Source organism: Marmota flaviventris, chromosome 8 (genome assembly GCF_047511675.1).
Source record: "Marmota flaviventris isolate mMarFla1 chromosome 8, mMarFla1.hap1, whole genome shotgun sequence".
Taxonomy (NCBI): Eukaryota; Metazoa; Chordata; class Mammalia; order Rodentia; family Sciuridae; genus Marmota; species Marmota flaviventris.
This window is the reverse complement of record NC_092505.1, coordinates 47,040,958-47,062,830: the sequence shown is the minus strand read 5'-3', so window position 1 is coordinate 47,062,830 and position 21,873 is coordinate 47,040,958. Positions and strand designations below refer to the sequence as shown.

The 21,873-nt window shown below is 32.8% G+C and overlaps 1 protein-coding gene across 1 annotated transcript in view; it reads left to right on the top strand.

The window, feature by feature from the left end:
• Positions 1-18,148: 18,148 nt before the first annotated feature.
• Positions 18,149-21,873, top strand: part of Gmnc (geminin coiled-coil domain containing) — a 36,004-nt gene continuing 32,279 nt past the window's right edge. The window contains exon 1 of the mRNA XM_071614886.1: positions 18,149-18,234. Coding sequence (XP_071470987.1) covers positions 18,208-18,234 — 27 coding nt within the window. The 5' untranslated portion in view covers positions 18,149-18,207. The remainder of the gene's footprint in view (positions 18,235-21,873) is intronic.

Genomic DNA, 21,873 nt, shown 5'->3' with positions numbered 1-21,873 from the left:
TAAAGAGACAAAAATCTGACTTCTTAGGATTAAAAATATAATATCAGAAAAAAATGGATTTGATAAATAACAGCTAATGCAGAAAAATATGTTAGTGATTTTAAAGACAGAGCAATTGAAACTATCAAAACTTTAAAATATTTTTAAAAAATAGAGAATTGATAATTTGTGGCTTGTGGTCTAACATACATGATACTTGGAGTCTCTAAAAGGTGGGGCAGAAAAATGCATTTGAAATATAATATCAAATATTTTGCCGAATTGGAGAGCTGCTAAAAATTCACAGATCAAAAATGACTCAATAAACTCTAATTATAAGAAGAATGAAGAAAATTATACCTATATACTTCGTAATGAGGTAACTTAAATCCAATGATAAAAATATTTTAGAAGCTCAATGTGAGGGAAAAGCACAGTCCATGTAGAAAAATAAGATGAGAAGGTGAGCAAATGCAGTGTTGAAAACAATCCAAACACAAAGGCCTGGGAGTAACAGCTTCAAGGAACTAAAGAAAAATATTGTACATCTAGAATTCTCTACAGACCAAAACTAATTTTAAAAAATGAAGGTGAAGGAAACACCTTATTTTAGACCTAAAAAAGCTAAAAGAATATCACAAGCAGACAAGAAATGTAAGGGGAATACTTCAGGCAGAAAGGAGAACTATACCAATTGGGAATCTGGGTCTGCAAGAATAAAGATCACTCAAAATCATCCCCCATCCCTCTCTCTCTTTCTCTCCCCTCTACCCCGTGTGTGTGTGTGTGTGTGTGTGGTGTGTGTATGTTTGTGTGCTACTGGGGATTGAACCCAGGACATCTTTGCCACTGAACAACATATCCAACTGTTTTTATTTTTTATTTTGATATGGGGTCTCATTAAGTTGCTGAACCTACTGAGTTACTGGGATTCAGGAATGTGCAATTGAACCTGGCTAAATATAATATTTTTAATTAAAATTTATTTCCAAGATAATTAGCAAAAATAAAATAGCAAAACATTTCAATAAGAAATAGTTATAGAAATAAGCATGGTATTGTAAGTTTATTATACTACATGTGATGTGGTATATTATCAACTAAAAGCAGACTAATAACTTAAAGTTACCTGAGAACTATAAACTCTAAAGAAACAAATTATATCACAGTATAGATAATAAGACAAATAAAAAGAAGATGGGTAATAAAAGTATATTAAGTTAATAAAAAAGGCTGAAAATATCAAAAAATGGAAAAAGGGAACAAATGGGACAGATAAAAACTAAATAAGAGTGTTTGATTTAAACCTAACTATATTAACAAGTGCATTAAATGTAAGTGTGTAATTGTCCTGAACACCACAATTATTGTAAGAATGGATCAAAAGTAAAACAAAACCATCTGATGTATGCAAGAATCCCACATTAAATAAAAAGACAAAAAAATGTTTAGGACCAATTGAAAAGAGAAGAGCTATTGTGATAACACTGATCTAAAGAGAGCTCAGATGGCTATATTAATACTAAAGTGAATTTTAGAACTAAAAGAGATAAGCAGTATCAAGTCCTTGTTTCTTAAAACAAAATTAATCAGTTGAATATTCCATGATGGAGCTGTAAGGACATCACCCTCAATTTTCTGCCCAAAAGCAATAATAAAACATAATAAAATTGCCAACTTCAACCATTTAAGGTTACTGGAGAAGAAAAAAAAAAGATTTAGAACTAATTGAGAATCAATAATTAATTTAAAAATCTAGCCAAGTTCAAGAAAGTACAATGCATTTGGTGGCCTTCTTTTCACATCTTCTCCAGGTCTCAATTAGCATAGCAGCATCAAAAAGAAAATAATTCATTACATACAGGGAAGCAATTATTCTATGAAAATCTGACTCTCTTGATTCTCGTCAGAAGTAATGAAGAGAAGAATGTATCCAGTGATAAAAGAAAAACAAGATGCTGGGCAAAAGGCAATTTCCAGTAAAAGAATTCTTCAAAAATGAAGTAAAGACTTTTATGTGTAAACAAAGACTGATGGAACTTTTTGCTTGCATAATTATCTCAAAATCCTTAAGCAAGTCCTTTGAGCTGAAATAAAATGACATCATATAGTAAGCTGAATCCAAATAACAAAATACAAAAGTGAGAACATTAAAAAAAGGAAAGTTTCTGGATTAAAAAAAAATAAAAGGAATGTATGTTACATTTTATAAAACAAATCGCAAAACTGTGCAATTGGTTTTATAGCATATATAATTAATATGTAAGACAGTAAGAGAACAAAGTAGGTGGGCAGAAATGACTGTATTTGTCATTTTAATATTTTACCAGAGTCTATGTTTGAGTCTATATTTTATCAGAATTTTGTGTAAATCTAACGTAGATTTTGTATGTGTGTGTCTGTGTGTGTGTGTGGTGATGGGGATTGTACCCAGGGTCTTGTGCATGCAAGGCAAGCACTCTACCAACTGAACTATATCCCCAGCCCTAAAATAGATTATTATAAGTGAATGCATATCATAATGCCTACAGCAAACTACTAATAAGCTTAAAAATGTAAAAACATCAACAAAAAATCAAAAGGATACACTAAAATATCTCTTCATCATAAAAGGAATTAGTAAAGGGCTGGGGATGTGGCTCAAGCGGTAGCGCGCTTGCCTGGCATGCGTGCGGCCCGGGATGGATCCTCAGCACCACATACAAACAAAGATGTTGTGTCCGCCGAAAACTGAAAAATAAATATTAAAATTCTAAAAAAAAAAAAAAAAAAAGAATTAGTAAAGAATGAAATAAAAAAAGAACAAGATGTAAAAAAGAAAGTCAAAACACAGACATAAATCCAACAATGAGAACTATTATACTAACCATATCATTCTAATAAAAAAGCTGAAATTGGATTAAGAAATCAATTTATAACTAAATAGAGCACCCTGAAATTCAAAGATAAGAAAAATGGCAGTATAAATGACAAAGTAGACTTTAAGGCAAAAATATTATTGGAGGAAAAAGTGGCTAATTTATAATTACAGATCAATTCATGTACATTTACCTAACAATAGAGTCCTTAAACACAGAAAGCAAAACTTCACTGAACTAAAAGGAGAAATACTATTATCATACAATAATAGTAAATGGAACATCGATATATATGGACTTTATTATCACACTCTCAGTAACATATTAGAACAACTAGACAGAACTCAACAAAGATATTCAGGATTTGAATGACATTATCAGTCTACTTGTCCTCATTGGAAACAAATAATTTTCTTTTTGAGCAAACAAGACACATCTCACAGTAATGTAGGTGAGACTGTAACCCAAGACTCACTTTCAAAGGCTGAAAAACATACAAATGTTTTCCGACTCAAATTAAATGAGAAATCAACACCAGAGTGAAATTTGAGAAATTCCTATATATTTAGAAATTAAAGAGTGTCTGTGTAAATAACCCATGGAGCAAAGAAAAAACTCACAAAGTGAGATACAAAGATATTTTAAAATGAATGAAATTTTTAACACAGCAAACAACATGTCTAAGCACAGCAAATGTTTTAGAGGAAAAATGGCTTTAAATGCCTATATTAGAAAATAAAATAGGACTTATAAAATCCATAAATTAATTGTACAACTTGAGAAGCTAGACAGAGAATGGAAAATTAAACTCAAAGCACAAGCATGGAATAAAAAATGAATAGAAACAAGTTGACAAACTAAAAAGGCAACCAAGAGAAAACAACAATGAGACTAAAAATTGTCCTTTCTTAAGGTCAACAAAATTGAAAAATCATGGACTTAATAGTAAAAAAATGATAATGACTCAAAATTCCAAAATTGGGAATAAAAAAGGAGCATCATTACTAATAAGGAGAAAGTAAAACATTATAAAGAAATACCATGAAAATTTTTAGCAAACAAAATAACTTTGGCAAATGGATAAATCCCTAGAAAAACAAAACTAAAAATGACTCAAAACTAACTCAAAAAGAAAAAAAAGTCAGGAAAAAATCTATTTGTCAACAACAAATTTTAAAATTAAGTATTTAAAATCCTTCCTATGAAGACTGAGCCTACTTGTCCTCAAAGCTGAATTCACAACATTTTAAAGAAAAAGATAATACCACGCTTCCACAAACTCTGTCAGAAAATAAAGAAAGACCAAGTCTCAACTTGTTAGAAAATGAAATCATAAAAATATGCAGATAATTATCGCACATTAACTTAGATTTATAAGTCCTTAACAAAGTACTAGCAAAATAAGTCCAGAAATATAGAAATATATTTCTCAAAAGGTGGAATTTTTCTTTCAAATGTAAGGCTGGTCCCCAAATTAATTAATGTAATATACTATATTAAAGAGAATAAAGAACAATGGACCATATTATCACTTCAAGAAACACAAAAAAAATCATTTGAAAAACATCCAAAACAGAGTCACAAATAAAATTCTAAACAAACTAGGATAGGAAGTGAAATTATTTTACTTGATAAGCGAAAGCTGTGGGAAACTTATAGCTAGCATTATAATTCAGGGTAAGAAACTGAATTATTTTCTTCCTAAGATCCAGAACAAGACAAGGATGACACCTGTTGCCATTTATTTTCAACATTTTACTGGAGATTTTATCAGGGCAATAGAACAATCAGGGCAATAAAACAAAAAGCTAAAAAATAAGTAAATAAGTAAGTAAGTAAGTAAATAAATAAATAAATAAATAAAGTCATCTAGATGGGAAAGGAAAAAATAAAACTGTACTCATTAGCAGATAGCATGATTCTGTATACAAATTCTGTGTTATCCACAATGTCACAGGACAAAGGATATAAGATCAACAGGATATAAGATCAACAAATAAAAATCATTTTTATTTCAAAATATTAGCAATAAAATACTTGAAACATTTCACAATGATAACACTAATTAAACAGAAGAAATAAATAAGATCAAAGGCATAAAAAAGAAAAGTTCACTAAAGAAAAAAATTAAGAAACTCCAATAGCTTTATGTTGATTAAAATAATTAATGTTGCAGTATTATTTTTTTTAACTTCCAATAAAAAACTTTAGACCCATGTGGCTTCACTGATGAATCCTACCAAATACTTCAGAAAACAAATTTTACACAAACTCTCTAAAAGTATTAAAGAGAAGAAAATACTCCTCAACTCATTATATGAAGCCAAGGATATTTGCATATGAAACTGGAAAAAAATTCATGAAAACTGCAGACAAAATATCATTGTGAATATAAATGCCAAAATTTTTAGAAAATGGAAAGCAACAATATATAAAAGGGTAACATGGAAGGCCAATTAGGATTTATTTCAGTAGTTCAAGGTTAATTTAACATTTGAACAGCAATAAAGATAATGTATCATTTTAATAGATTAAAACAACATGTTCATCTCCACAGACTCAGAAAACTCAAAATGTGGGATAAATACAACATTCACTGTGACTAAACATTCTCAGCAATCTAGAACAAGAACATCATCAACACAGCCAAAGAAATCTATGAACAACTTGTAGCAAATGTGTTACTTAATGATGAAGATTAGATGTTTTTAACTTATAATAAGGAACAGGAAAATGATTCTTATTCTCACATTTTCTATTCATCATTTTACTGGAGATTTTAGTAAGTGCAATTAAACAAGGAGTGGGATAGATGGTGGTTCCATTCCAAGTTTTCCAATGAATCTCCATACTGCTTTCCAGATTGGTTGTAGCAAATTGTGCCTTTCCCCCCACATCCTCGCTAACACTTATTGTTGCTTGTATTCTTAATAACTGTCATTCTGACTGGAGTGAGATGAAATCTTAGAGTAGTCTTGATTTGCATTTCTCTAATTGCTGCTAGAGATGATGAGCATTTTTCATATATTTTTTGATCAATTGTATATCATCTTCTGAGGAGTATTTATTCAGTTCCTTATACCATTTATTGAGTGGGTTATCTGTTGTTTGATGTTAAGTTTTTTGAGTTCTTTATACATCCTGGAGATTAGCCCTCTATCTGATGTGCATGTGGTAAAAATTTGCTCCCATTCAGTAGGATCTTCACCTCACTGATTGTTTCTTTTGCTGAAAAGAAGCTTTCCAGTTTGAATCCATCCCACTTATTTATTCTTGTTTTTATTTCTTGCCCTATAGGAGTCTTGTTAAGGAAATTGGGACCTAATCTGACATGATAAAGATTTGGGCTTACTTTTTCTTCTATTAGGTGCAGTGTCTCTGGTTTAATTCCTAGGTTCTGGATTCACTTTGAGTTGAGTTTTGTGCATGGTAAGAGATAGGGGCTTACTTTCATTTTGCAATAGATAAAGAAACTGTGGTATATATACACAATGGAATATTACAAAGCATTAAAAGAGAATAAAATCATGGTACTTGCAGATAAATGGATGAAGTTGGAGAATATCATGCTAAGTGAAGTAAGCCAATCCCCCAAATCCAAAGGCCTAATGTTTTCTCTAATAAGTGGATGCTGATCCATGATGAGGGTTGGGGGGAACAAGAAAAGAATGGAGGAACTTTGGATAGGGCAAAGGGGAGGAAGGGGAAGGGAGGGCACATGGGAATAGGTGAAATGAGATGGACATCATTACCCTAGGTACATGTATGAACACATGAATGGTGTGACTCTACTTTGTATACAAACAGAGAAATGAAAAATTGTGCTTCATATATGTACTATGAATTGAAATGCATTCTGCTGTCATGAATAACAAACTAGAACAAATTAATTAATTAATTAAAAAATTGATTGATAAAAATTACCCAATCTTAAAAAAAAGACTATGCACATATAGCAAAAAATTATTTGCAAATCATAGGTGTAAAAGTTTATATTCTGTCTTAAAGAATAACTCTAAACTAAAAATCAAAGAAACAGTTTTTTCAAAATTTTAAAAACAAGCATCTTCCAGGTGTGGTGGTTTACACTTGTAGTCCTAGTTACTCTGGAGGCTGAGTCAGGGGAACTGCTTGAACCCAAAAGATCAAGGTAAACCTATGCAACATGGCAATACCCTATAGGGGGCAGTAAATTTGAGTGGACACTTCTTCATGGGATATATGGTGTCAAATAAGCATGTGAAAAATGTTAATTAGCATTAGACATTAAGGAAATGAAAATTAAAACCACTCTGATATACCATTACATATCTATTAGGATGCTCAAAATTTTAAATATGAATCATACCAACTTAGTGCAAGGATGTATAGTAGCTAGAACTTTAATATATTTTCAGTAGAAATATAAAATGGTATAATTATTTTGTAAAATAATGTACTAATTTTTGAGAACAACAAACACACACATTTTAGCCATTCCACTTGTACCATATTTCATATAAAATCTTGTGCACAAAACTATCCACATGTCCATCAATAGATTAATTTATAAAGACATAGTTGAATATACATTTAAAATATTATCCAGTGGACACATGCTGATATTCCATTAAATAAAATTCTAGAACATGAAAATTAATAGAGATAGATGAATTCCTATCTGATAGTTACATGTATATATGTTAAAATTTACAAATTGTACATTTTACATGCAATTTGTTGTTTGTCAATTAGGCCTTAATAAAGTTTTTTTTTAAAGTAGAAAGTACAGAGATTGGTGGAGTACTTCCATAACAGTATAGTATAGCATGTACTGTTATAGAAGATTTTGTATGGAAAAGTAAGAGAATATATTCTGGACATAAAAAGAAAAACTCATGAACTTTATACAACAATATGCCTTGAATGATTTCAATTTATGATACTCCGAATAAGCTCTGGTAATTGCTGCATTTATAAACTCATAAAACTTCCAATTTCCCTCTGAATAGCAGAATACAGGGAAACCATCAGTTCCCAAATGCTGCTCTCTCTTTATCCCAACAGGTGGGCTCCAGGCTTTTCTTTACACCTACTTATTGGTGGACAAATCTTTCTCACTCTGTCTAAGCCATTCACCCCTCCCTTGAGCCACAGTTCTTTATGATGAGATGACTCATTAAGCTTTGCTCCTGGTAGGGAGCTGACACCCAATTAATGAGCTGACACTGTTCTGTGTCTGCTCTCACAAGTGCAATAAGGCTCTGTTTACAAACACAGGCTGTTGTGCCTGTTAGGGAAGGCAGGTTAAAATCTCCCTGCTGGGCCAGTTTGTTCAATCTGATAAGGCTTCTTTAAACAATGTCTTTGTGCCTTAAACATCAGACATACTGCTTTCAGCAGGAAGCAAGTCACCCTCATGACAACATCCTGTTTGGCGGGAAAGTCACTAATATACCCAGGTTTTGCATTATAAAACAATATAAATAGTGATATTTTATCACAAAGTTGTTCTCCAGACTTTCTCATGGTAGATTTTGTTTACCTCTAAAAATTAAATTTCTTATTTTCAATTTGTTTTTTCAGCTGAAAGTTTGGGTTAAAGCTAGACTCTGTGTTTTACTCCCTCCACCTGGAATTCCATTTGCCCTTCTCCCTTTGTCAAACTGTGTAACCTCAGACCCTAGCTAAAATACCATTTCTTCTGTGAAGTCTTTTTCAAAATTTTCAGGAAGAAAGAGGTAAGCTTCCATAAAATGTTCCTGTAGTTTTTAAATGCCTCTACAGTAACATTGCATTTTTCCTTTTTGTTTCTTAAGTCATAGCATAGTCCATTATGCACAGTAATCACTGACTTAGGCTTCAATTCTGTGGACACGGGCTTCCTACAATTGTGCTCTAAACCTATTATTCCCCACAATTACTTTGTCTCATACTGGTTACTGAAAGGATATCTCCTTCTATACCTTTTGGATTTCAAATCCATATCTGTGAAGAACTCATGGAAAGTGCTGGCCATGAGCCTTTTTGTTCCAACTGTATAGTGTATAAATAAAACAATATATCTCAATACATTCTAGGCAGTGAAGGATAACTATAAACGACTCATCTCCAGCTAGCTTTTTCCTTTGGTCATACCTCAGCATCTAAGATCAGTGTCACTGAAATTGAGAGTTGGAAAAATCAGGAACAAGAGTTCAGCAGGGCCCGAAAGCTAGAGAAATTGCAGGCCATGCCAAACACTATAAACTGTTTTCAAGATTTTGCTTTTTCTTAAGAAAAATGGCAGAGGTGGACAAAGGATGAATTGACACTCCTAAAAGATTATTTGCATTGTGGAGTTGGGATGGGAGGATAATATAAAATGGTATTGGAAGACCAGTTTGGACTCTATGGAAGCAGAAAATAAGAGTTCATGGTGGCTCAGGCGAGGTTGGTGGTGATGATGATTGTGATAGTTGTGATAAAGGTGAGAAGGTGTAATAGATTTGAGAAGCATCTGGAAGTAGATATTCAATGATATACAAAAACACAGTAGATGAAATAAAAAACCCAAAGTTTCATATATCCATGTATGGTTCATGCCATCAACTGGGCAAAGACAGAATTATTAAGGTCTATTTGGGGGTGGGAGTAAAATTCAAGGGCCAGAGGTGAGGCTTGCTTTATGGATTCCTGAATTCATTTTTGCATATGTTGGATTCAGCATCTTCATAATTCTGATGAAAATGTTCTGATGCTGTCCATAGTCATTTTATCAAATAATTGCCACTTCCTGAGAACTTTGAACAACTCCCAGTCCTTTACTGTTTACTAATGCTCTTAAACTTAAAACTCATAAATAAAACATAAATGATCACAGAGGAAATTCCAAGTCTTCTACATGTCAAACAATAATGTATTTATCTCGATTACTGCCCTATCTTCCTTTTCCCTTGCTTCCATTAAGAAACTTCCTTGAACTTAGAATTCTTCCTTTCCCTATCTAAAACCCCTACTTTAACTATTGGACCTCATTGCATTATTTCTTCTTGGAAGCGCACATTATTAAGTGTCTCAGATGGGCTCTTCTTATATGATTTTGAAAATACTTGTCCCTTTTATTCAACAAAAGGAGGGAGAGCTGTCAACTCTACATTCTTCTCTACCACTTCTTTTCTACCTCCCATTAAAACAAATCACTAAAGGAGAGAAATGAGGAGAAGTTAGTGACCAATGGACATTGACATTTCAGTTTGGGAAGATTATGAGTTTTGGAGATGGATAGTCTTGATAGTTTCATAACAATGTGAATAAAATTAAATCTACTAGACTATACACTTAAGATGGTTAAAATGTTAAATTGTATGTTATCCATATTTTACCACAATAAAAGGGAGAAACACCCTTGTTTATGTTCAATGATGCCATTTCTTTATCTCCCGCTACTTCTTAAACTTTTGCATATGTTGGATATAAAATGTTTTGAAGATATTCAATTGCAGATGCAAAAATGCAGTTCATTTTGGGATCTAGAACTCATAAAAGAGATATTCACAGAGGTATATATTCATAATCACCTGACTACAAAAAAAAGGTCAAGATACTAAAATCTTTTTCCTTTTTAAAAATGTTGATATTCACTGAATATAAACCTAAGTTCCCATGTTTTCAGAAGCTGTCCAATGGTGCACACATATTGTCCAAATTCACATTTATAGTACTTATATTATATCAACAAAGCCTGAAGATAAGGAAGGAACAGGAATAGTAAAATAAATTGAAATGGTAAGATGAGAAACCGGCACTGACTTGCTTTTCACTGGTTAAAAGAAAATGGGTACAGAGCTTCCAAAGCAGAAGGGAGCATATTCACTGTGCATGCACTTTGGAAATGTAAATATGTATATTTACATGCATATATACAGATACACACATACATACATACATATACATATGCACACTTTTCAAAAAAGGCATTTTCAGTTCACTATCTTCTCTAGAAGACTCAGCAAAACAGTAAAAGTACTTTTACAAATTGGAATAACTTTTTTTCTAATAGCCATGAATTCAAACTACAGTACAGACTTTTAATTAGGAACTAGACTAAGTTTCTTAAATGAATTAATTATTTTTTGTGTGTGTGTCCACGTACCTTGGGAATCAAACCCAGGGCCTTGTATGTGCTAGATAAGAACTCTAACACTGACTGAGCTAATCTCCAAACCCAATTAATTCCTTAATTCTCAGAAAAAGAAAAAGAAGGAAAGAAACCTACAACTTAGATGCTATTATCACTTATTTCACAAAACGAGGGGACTGATGTAAACAAGCCTAAGAATGTGTGTAGGATTCATAGGAAGCAACAAGTACAGTCAGACTTTGACCAGGCCAGTCTGGAAGTACAGTGTGGGCAATTTTGTGCTGTCAACCACCACTCTATACTGAAAAATCCGAGAGCCATTATATATTATTTCAGACTAAGAATAGGTATACACAATCCCCTAATAAGTGTGTCAGTACTGATAGACTCATTCAATGATCCTTTAAGGCAGCAAGACCCCTTTCCAAACCCTGTCTCACTCAGATACTTCTATTTTAGAATACATGATGAATGAGAAAATACCATATTTATTGAGAAAGATTATCGGTGTAATATATAGAGCAGGAGAAAGAGGAAGCAGAAAATTTTAGCTCTTTTAAAATTTGTGGACAAAACAATTGGGAAGTCTGACTTTTGATGCAAATTTGATATATTAATTTGTGTCTCTTGGATCTCTTTTATACCTTCCACTACTAAATGTTTCTAATTTTATTCATTATATTATTCATTATCTAGAATGGCAGGCAACTTACTTATAGGCTTGTCTTTTAAGTTGATTCTGCAAGAAAATATTGTGGTCATAGTGTGTATATTATTTCTAGGCAACAGAAACACAAATACACAAGCATGTTTTTGTATATTCCTTCTTCAAACTTGTTTTTCATATAGTTCAGACACTATTAATAATTGAAACACAAAAGTCTATCAAGCATTACTGTCATTGTATTGCAAAATTCAGAGCACTTATACATGCTTGGAACTCTGTGTTTTTTTTAATAACATCCTCTCAAGATCTTTGTAAGATTATTGATATTCTTATTTTATGCATAAAGGAATTGAGACCTTTATAGTCAAATATCTCGGCCAAGTTCCTGTAGCTGATCAGTGACTTCCTCAGAGTTTGAATCCATTTTTATCTAAGTTCAAGGCTAATGTGCTTAATAATTAAAGAATATTTTCTATCACCTAACTCTACTGGAATTTATTCAAGACATATGTGCAGTTACTTGCAGCTAGTATGAAGAAGTACTTCAAATATTCTGATAGAGATCAGAGAGGAAGTAGTGATTACTCTTTATCCAAGAGGAGAATAATGGACCTGTGTTTTGAGGAAAAAATGGTTTTCCCAGTAGAGAAGAAAAACAGTATTAAATATGCAAAGGAAGAAAAGTGGAGAGCATGGTTAGGCTTTGAGAAAATGGAGTAAAGACAAAGAATTAATTACAAAGTCTCATGAATCATGGAAATAAAAGCTGAGGCTTGAAAAACATATTAGAGCTAGATTAGAAGGATTCATGAATACCATGCAAAAGAAGCATAACTATCAAGGTTTTAATAGAAACTTTAGGAAATATCAAAAGCAATGTCTCTTGTCTTTTTGCTTATAATATTTCTATCACCATCACCTCACACCAATGAATTTATTCATTACTACCAGGCATTTGTTTCTCAAGACATGATTCCTACTTTTTAATTCACCTATAACCTACTTAGTGATATGTAGCTGACATTATATAAATGAAATGTTGACATTATATAAATGAAATGTGTATGTGTATGACATTATATAAATGAAATGTTGTCCTGTATGCTAGACCCCTGAAGATGATGCAGAAAATACATAATAGATACATTAATCCAGATAAGCAAGAAAATACTTTGTGTTAAGTAAGTCATGGAAGTGTGCATAGTAGTAATGGACATAGCCATTAGAATTATAATGAAGTTGTAGTCCTAATAACCCCCAAATTTGTGTGATCTTGAATAAATTACTTACATTTTTGTTCCTTGGTAAGTAAAATTGTGATTATAATGCATACAGTGCTTGAAATATAATAAATAATCAATAAATATTGGCTAGAAAAATATTCTTAAGGGCAGGAAATTGTTGACAATGATAAAGATCACTTGTGCATATACAACCTATTATGTACTGGAAACTCACCTTTAACCATTGGATACTGTCTTCCTTCATGAGGAGTGATAGGAGCTCTTTCCTACTAAACAGGTCCATGAATTCTGGACTAGAATAGAAAAGCATACTACCAAGCAAACAGTTTTAGGATCAAATGAAAGCTAAAGTTTCTGTTATTGTCTTTTTATGATTAGAACCTCCAGAGTCATAGGATATAAGTGACTTTTTTTTTTTAATCTTGAGGGAAAGAGGCCTTCCTGGCTTTATTTAATTAAAACTTTCTCACTCTTGTTTGATTACTGATAGATTTTATTATGACACACCTGCCAGTAGTCAAAGGGATCACGGTACTTGGGTTAGCACATTAGACCAGGGCTGCAGCCATCTAAAGTAAAGACAAGGATGGGATTGGGAGCTTCCCTTTCACAGAGTGGTTTGTAGGAGGCCTCACATGTACTCCTCCACAAGATTGCTTGAGTGTTCTCATGATATGGCAGCTCACTTCCTCCTTAACAAGTGATCCCAGAGATACAGGAAGACAAAAACCAAAAGGTTCTTTAATCGAGCTGGAGTTGTGGCTCAGTGGTAGAGCACTTGCCTGGCATGTGTGAGGCCCTGGGTTTAATCCTCAGCACCGCATATTGGAAAAAAAAAAGATCCATTTACAACTAAAAAAATATTTTTAAAAATGTTCTTTAATCACTTAGTCTTGAAAGTGATCAAGACCCTCAATTCTAGCACACTGGGTTTACTCCAAGTGAGTCACTAAATTCAGCTCATCCTCTCATGGAGAAGCATTGAACTCTATTTCATGAAGGAAGGAGTGTCAGAGAAGTCAGGGACTGATCTTAGAAACACTGAATTGCCCTTTAGAGGATGGTAGGTATGCTCTGTCAGTATCCTGCATGCTCAGTCACCTTCTAGTTGCATCTTTGTAAGATCAAAACAGAAGTTAAAAGCATTTTATTAGCCTAGCCAAGATTTTTTCTTTTTCTCTTTCTTTCTTTTTTATTTTTTTTAAAGAAATGATCTCACTACATTGTCTAGGCTGGTCCCAAACTTTTGAGCTCCAATGAACCTCCTGCCTCAGCCTCCTCAGTAACTGAAACTACAAGTGTGTGACACTGTACTCACCCAGATAATTCTTAATTTAGAAAACATAAATATCAAAATACATGTATGAAGATTTAAATTTGGTGTCAACGTACTTTACATACAAACAGAGATATGAAAAATTGTGGTATATATGTGTATTAGGAATTGTAATGCAAAAATAAGTACATGTATAATGGCATAATTTGGCGTGAACATACTTTATATACAGAGTTAGGAAAAATTGTGCTATATTTGGGTAATAATGAGTGTAATGCATTCCACTATTGTCATGTATTTAAAAAATTTAAAAAAGAATAACAACAACAAAAAAGAAAACATTATAAATAAATACAATATGCATCATATATTTTTACATAAGTATTTTTCTGAGTTCTGATAGTTTTACTGAGAAAACATTTATTTACTTTAATACTCCAGAAAGCAATCTTAGAGTCTTAGTCCTAGTTAATAATTTTACAAACTATGAGTTCTTGGAATTCAGAGATAATTGAAAATGCAGGAAGTGTCATTTAAGAATGGCTCTGAATACTAGGTCTTAAAACCACAAAATATTCTCTAGGCAAGCTTAGACTCTCTTGTTTGCAAGAAATATGGCACGAGGAACAACTTGAATTTTAAAATTTTTCACAAGAATATTGAATATTTTATTTAATTCTTCTAAAAAGATAACTATACAAACAAGCAGTTTTATACAAGAAATATGACATACTCAGATATTCTTGTTTTTGGCGTCAATTGTGTGAACTTGACCAAATCATATGTCTCTCATCAGCCTGGTTCTCTTCTGTAAATAAATTTAAAAAATAAAATATGTTGTTGAATTAGATGGTCTAAGTGCTATTTGATACAAAATTCTCTGGTTCTAGAATTCCAACTTATTTTTTAAGTTGAGTTTTGGTAAAAATCTTAATGCTATAATCTATTTCTGTCTCTAAGATGTCTACAATGAGAATTTAAAAGATTAATGTTTAAAATGAGTAAAAATCCATGAGCTAACATTCAGGAAAAAAGTATTTTTAAAATTTTTAAGTTGTTTTCTAGCTTCAAAATATACAATGCAAGGGTTAAACATGAATCTATAGAAAATATGGTTGTATTCTTAACATCAATAGTAAGGTTTATATTTTTACAAGGATCAAATAGATATTTTCCCCTTTAAAGTAAACTACCTTGTGACTAAAGTGGTTTAATCAATCAGGAAAGCAAACCACCATGAGGTAAGGTGAGTGATGTGTGCTTATTTGAGAGAGAGAGAGAGAGAGAGAGAGAGAGAGAGAGAGAGAGAGAGAACAAACCAAATTATGTCTCCAAGTATTAAAACCATATTTTACAATCACCTCATAATTCATAACAAAAAAAGAAAAATTATGTGGATCTGGTGGTAGTTCAATGCTAAGGAATTAGGCCTCTGTTAGATCTGTAACTATTACAGATTTCCCCAAATAGTCCCGAGAGCTAAAATAAAGGACCTAGAAAATGAGAGTCTTAAAAAGAACAAATAAATAACTTTCACTTTACTCAAGGCACATGACTGAAGAGCAGTCAGCTAATCTGATCCAAAACACAGGTGTTTTGTCTCTGGGAGGAAAACCATGGTGTATATTGGCCACACTGCAGAAAGTTTTCAAAAGCTAGAAGTTCTGAGGAGAGAAGCTCCATGGGTTTGCACCTGTCTCCCTCATCTCTCATTGCAGGACTGGCAGGTCTTGTAGGTAATGCTTGAAACTGCCTTCTGTCACCTAACAGATCCAATTGAACTTCCCCCTCCCCCTGTGGATTTCTTTACCTAGGTATCTAAGTTATAGTTTTAGACTTGATAGATTTGGGTTGAGTTTATTGTTTCTGTGAAATTTACCCTGAAGGCCAGAGCACTTAATGATAATGACTATCTGAAAATCATAGACGTCTTTCTCTGTCTCATTTTTAGTGAACATAGCATGTAAATCTTTCCAGTTTATTGTTCATTAACTCAGTTCACCTTTCTGCTAACCCTTGGGATGGGTCAGGTGGAGCAAGTGCTATTTATGGATGAGGGCATGGAGACTTCAAGAAGTGAGGAATTTGTCCAAGGTTGAAGCATTAGAGCCTGGTCTAAACAACCTGGCTATAGATCCCACAGTCTATAATGTCCCCCTACTGTTCTTTCTTATTCCAAGACTCCTTTGGGTTTGTTTTCAGCAAGTTGTTGGGTATTTAATATTTAGAAAATGAATTGTAACTTCTTTAAAAATGAAATCTGTTTAAAGCATTCTCTGAAAAACAAACACTAACTGTTGATGCACACACACAGTCACTCACACACAACACTGTCCCCGTGTGGTCCAGGCACTGCCAACACAGGAGTCTACTGGGTCCCGAATGGGACAAACTGCTTCCATCTGGAATTTCACCAACAAATATTTCAAAGTTATTACTGACCACCCAGTAAGGGAGGCTGAATAGTTAATTTTATATCATTGTCCATACTATTTTAAATGACCTATAAGATATTTCTACAGTCTAATCCTCAGAAATTAACATAACAATTCCATGAGGACAAAAAAGCTATTTCACAAATTTCTTAAAGGCAAATGTTTCTCCATAGATATACTATGTCTATAGCCATAGACATCATGAACATTTTTTTAAATATTCAGAAAATTTAGTTTTAGAAAATTTATAAAATTTAGACAATGGTCTAAGATTGAATAACTAAAATCAATAATATCCTCATTCATTGTGACTAAATTAAATCGAAAGCTTTATGGTCCAGAGAATATGCACCTTAAACATTTGGGACAAAGTATGAGTACTATATACAAAACTATAGATCATAGAAAAATATCTATTTGCTACAGCTATGCAATTGAATGCCAAGAGTGTGTATGATTTTCCAATTTATGTGACATAAGATTCACAGAATATTTTGAACTATCTACTACTAAATTTTCAAGAAATTTTCCTTTCTACAGAATATAAATATCCTCTTTATTCCTCATCAGATTAACTCACATCTCAGTCTAACATGTCTTCTCCCAATCCTCTATACACCTGCATTTTTCTCTAGGTAATTTGAGCTAATAGTGCACTTGCAGGGCTTTTTGCTAAAGACTTTCCTGCAGTCCTGTTCTCAAGTGTTCTCTTATTCCTCTGATGGCAATCACACCAATAAGGGGTGACATCTGTGCCTCGGATCATTGTGAGCCATTTCAGGTAGACCATGTGTTGTACCTTGACCTAACATCTCATTTCTTTTCCCACTATTGTGGCCAATTAAATGGAGGCCTTTTAAGGAGCCAGTTGACTGGTCTGGTCGTGTGCCTGTGCCTTGTGCCGGCTATCACCACAAGAGCTTAAGGGCCACAAATCTCTGTTATTACCAAGCTGTTGCTGCCAGAAGCATGCTGATTCCTGACAAAAAGAATAGATTAGGATCAATCAAATCTCCCCCAGGCTTATCAGTGGGACTTTTAACCACACCTTCTACCTCAAACTTTCCCCTTCACCTCCTTCCAAACACCTACGCAGCAGCAAGCTAACAAGGTGTCTGCCAAACCATATGTTCGTAATTAGTTAACTTCTTGCCTGTCACTAGAGGCACCACTGATTCAGCAACAGCCTCAAGGGTGTTGGGCATCCAATAAGACACCTCCAACCAGCACCAGCCCCTCCCCTCAGCAGTAGGAGAAGAAGCATACTTAATTCCAGCTGTGGCATTGTTAAGTGAATTAACTTTATCCTCAATTTAAAAAGCCAGCATGAAATCAAAGCAGACCCCAGAAAAGAAAAATAGAGAAAATGAAAAAAAAAAAAAATGCTCATAGGTTAACTCAACAAGTCTGCTGAATGAAACTCAACTGGTTGGCCCCAACCAGCCAATCACTGCAAAGCAGGTTCCTGGCACCGTTGTTACTTCTGGCATAATTCTTCCTTTTATTTCCCAGTTCTGTGGTTAAGGTCTCTTGTTACACACAGAGGGGACTGATGATATAATTGTTTATGAGCCAGTGGAACACATTTTTAGGTAATAGTGAGGTTACCCGGCAATGAGAAATTAATGTTAGAAACAGCAGTGTACGATGCTGGCTAAGAAATCTCATCTCAAGGTAAGAGTTCTACATGTGAAATTAAATTTGCAATCTCCTCTCTGAGCCTATACATGTTTGATTGTATGGGTTTTCTTTATGGGAAAAAGTTGGCAAACAATGTTTTGCAAAAAGCTATAAGGTAATGAGAACTCTGTAGTATTTTTTGTTCCCATTGACTAAAGAAGAAATGTCTAGCAAGTATTTAAAAATATGTGCAAGTATTTAAATATGTTTATTTAAATGAGAAGCACTGATAAATTACTCTACTTTGAATGAAACAGTAGTAGAGATGCTCTAATAAATTCATTTGCTTCAATGAATGAAAGTAATTCTAAAAGCATATCATGATCCTGAATTTTAGTAATCAGAATTTGACAGTGTCATTTCTCATTTTACAGCTAGTAAGATTATAGGGAATAACTTTTGAAAGTTGAAAAAATAAGGATGTATTTTCTATAACTTTAATATTGCAAATTTTTTATTTTAAATTTGTAATATATTCAAATATCATTTATATAACTACTAAAGTTGGAATGAAAAAATATTAGTTAGAGCCATGAAAATTCTTAATGTAGACTCATAAACTGTTATAAAAGTTAGGACTGAAAACAATGGTAAAAAAAAAAAAAATTATGTTTTCACACAGAACACTTGTGAGCCCAAAAGTGTGGACATAAGTATGGAAGTAAACAGAAAATTTCAATTAATAAAAGAAGATTAAAGAATTCATGTGAAAATAATTATAAATAAGAAACCAGCTCATTATTTTAAACAATGTTAATCATAGACGATTATGATTTTGTTGTTGTAGTTCATATTTTTACTCAGAGGAAATCCTCTTGTGAAGCAATCTAAGAATTTTAGACAATGCAAAGATTATGGCAGAAAAACTCAAGATTTAAATATCCACCAAACCTAGGTTACTGTTCCTTATGAGTTTATCAGCTTGAGATCTAATTTCATTGTCAATTACATAATCTCTGCTATTATGTTAAATAACCATTGAGGTTGGCAATGTACTCCGGGGTCTTGTCAGAATGACATGTGGCTTAAAGTGAATTAAGAAATAACTGATATGGCTTGGGACCAGGGAATTAGAAAACGTAAGTCAAAGGGAAAATGCAGAAACCACAGATTGGTACAAGTTACAGGTAATTTTCTTAATAACTCCCTTTACAATAATGTTAGACAAGCTATGTCAAGCGTCTTCCCTATCCTCTGTGGGACAAATCAGTTAACAATCACAGCCACATGCCTGCTTTCACAGACAAGTGTCATACTAAAAAAAAAAATACATATATTTTATAACTTAATTGTTACTAAGCAAATAACACTTATTTAAAACAAGAACAATCTGATAAAAATGCCCAAAGATTAATACATTTATTTTTCCAGTTTAATCTCTCCAAATTTTCAAATATGACATTTTAATTAAAATAAAGCCTGATTCAACTTAAAAATGTAGTCTCATTTTCATAGCTAAGGGTTTTATTTACAATTCCATAGTAGGAGGTCTTTATTTAGCTTTCAATGTGATTAACTTTTAAAATGAGATTTAACTTACAGCACGTATTCTACTTAAGGAATATGAAGATGTGCAGATTGGAAATAGGAAACAATGTTGATTAGATATTGAAAATTGATTTTGAGGAGTCTTAAAATTTTTAGGCCTACTGAAATAATAGTGAACCACTGAACAACAGATCATGGTGATCTAATATGATGAGCAGAACACTTAACAAAAAACTAAGCAGCAATGTGCAGTGCAGATTAGAAGAAAATAAGATGCATGTTGAAGAGGTGGGTTCCAAGTTAGTGCTGAGCACCTGGTCAAGGCAGTGTGCATGGAACTAGATAGGGAGACAGACATAAGATGTATTAAAGACTGACTCAGAAGGTTGCAGATAATGAAAGAGGGGAAATACAAGACAATAATGCCAAAATTTTGTTGAAAAAAAAAAAAAGAGTGGCAAAATGATGTGAAGACAAGGAGGGCAGAGCTCAGTTTTTTCGACTTGGAAAATGATGAGTCTAGTTTTAAACTGGATTTGAGGAATGATTTGCACAATAGGAATGACCATCTGGCAGGATAGAGCCCTGATGATCAGAGGGAGGACATCAGTTTGGAGGCCAGCATGGAGGTACACACCTATAATCCCAGGGGATTGAGAGGCTGAAGCAGGAGGATCACAATTTCAAAGCCAGCCTTAGCAATTTAGCAAGGCCCTAACCAACTTAGCAAGACCCTTTCTCTAAATAAAATATTAAAAAGGGCTGGGGATGTGGCTCAGTGGTTAAGCACCCCTGGGTTCAATCCCTGGTACAGAGAGAGAGGGACAGAGATAGGAAGGGAGGGAGAGAGAGAGGAGGAGGAAAAGAGAGAGAAAGAATATCAGTAGTTTGAGAGTTATCAGTGCAATGCCCAGGAGTGTATACAGGGGAAATGCTGGGCTTTCTGAGGCAGAGAATGTGAATCCAGAAACAACAGGTCAAGCCCAGTGTATTATACTCCCAAAATAAAGGGGTCCAGGGAAAGAAGTCAAGGATGAGAACACAGGAAGAGTGTTAGGAAAAGAGTCAGATAAGAGAATCTACAAGATAATAAAATTTTACAGAACAAGAGAAAGTAAAAACATCTTGTGGAGATAAGAGGTTTAGTGTAAAAAAAATAGTTAACAATACAAGTAAACTCAAACAGCACAGAAACTTCAAAAAGCTGCTCTTCAAATTTTGATATGAAGGTTCCACAAGGTTATGAAATAAATTGGGACATGTTTCTTTGTTCCTGTGCCCTTATTCTCAACAACAAATTAAGATTGTTATTTGAAAGTTTGATTAAAAACTAATTTATAAAAACATGTAATCCCAGTTTTTACTTTGGAGGAAGAATTTCAATGATTCAGTTTGTTAAAATATTCTCATAATATTTTATTTATTAGTTTATCTTGAGTTTTTTCATTTGTAAGATTGATCAAAATCACCTACATTACTAAATTCATTAAATTTTACTATTTACTGATTAATATTATGACTGTCTTCTTATTTTTAATATTTAAACTTTTTCCCCTCATAATCAAATGATTTGTATGTGTGGCTATTTGATAGCCTCATTGAAAAGTAATTAAATAAGTTCATTTATTAGTTACATATTTTTTTCAGTTCCATTTGCAATTATTCCCATTCTTTCACTATTGTTTCATTTTTTTACTGATTTTTAAATCCCGTTTTTCTCCTAGTTTCTCGGATTAATAATTGATATTTGACTTTTCTTGTTAACTAGTATTTTTATTGAAGTTTATAAATCACCATTATAAATTTATTTTGCATGAATTTCTATACAAACCTTCATTTTATATATTTCTAAACATTTTATGGCATTCAATGTAGTTTTCTTTAACATGTTAATTATTTAGGCATTTTAACATTGATTTTTAATTTTTTCACTTGTATTCACTTTGTTTTACATGATTGAAACTTCATTGAGGTCAATAAATTATCAGATACTACTTACTAATCTCTGAATTATGCAATAATTTAAGTGATGTTTCCTGTAAGAATAGCCCAAGACAAAAATTTATTAAAGCTAAGAGTATAGTGATAAGGTGGGGAAGAAAATAATCAGAAAACAAGGGACAAATTTTTCAGATTAAGACTTCC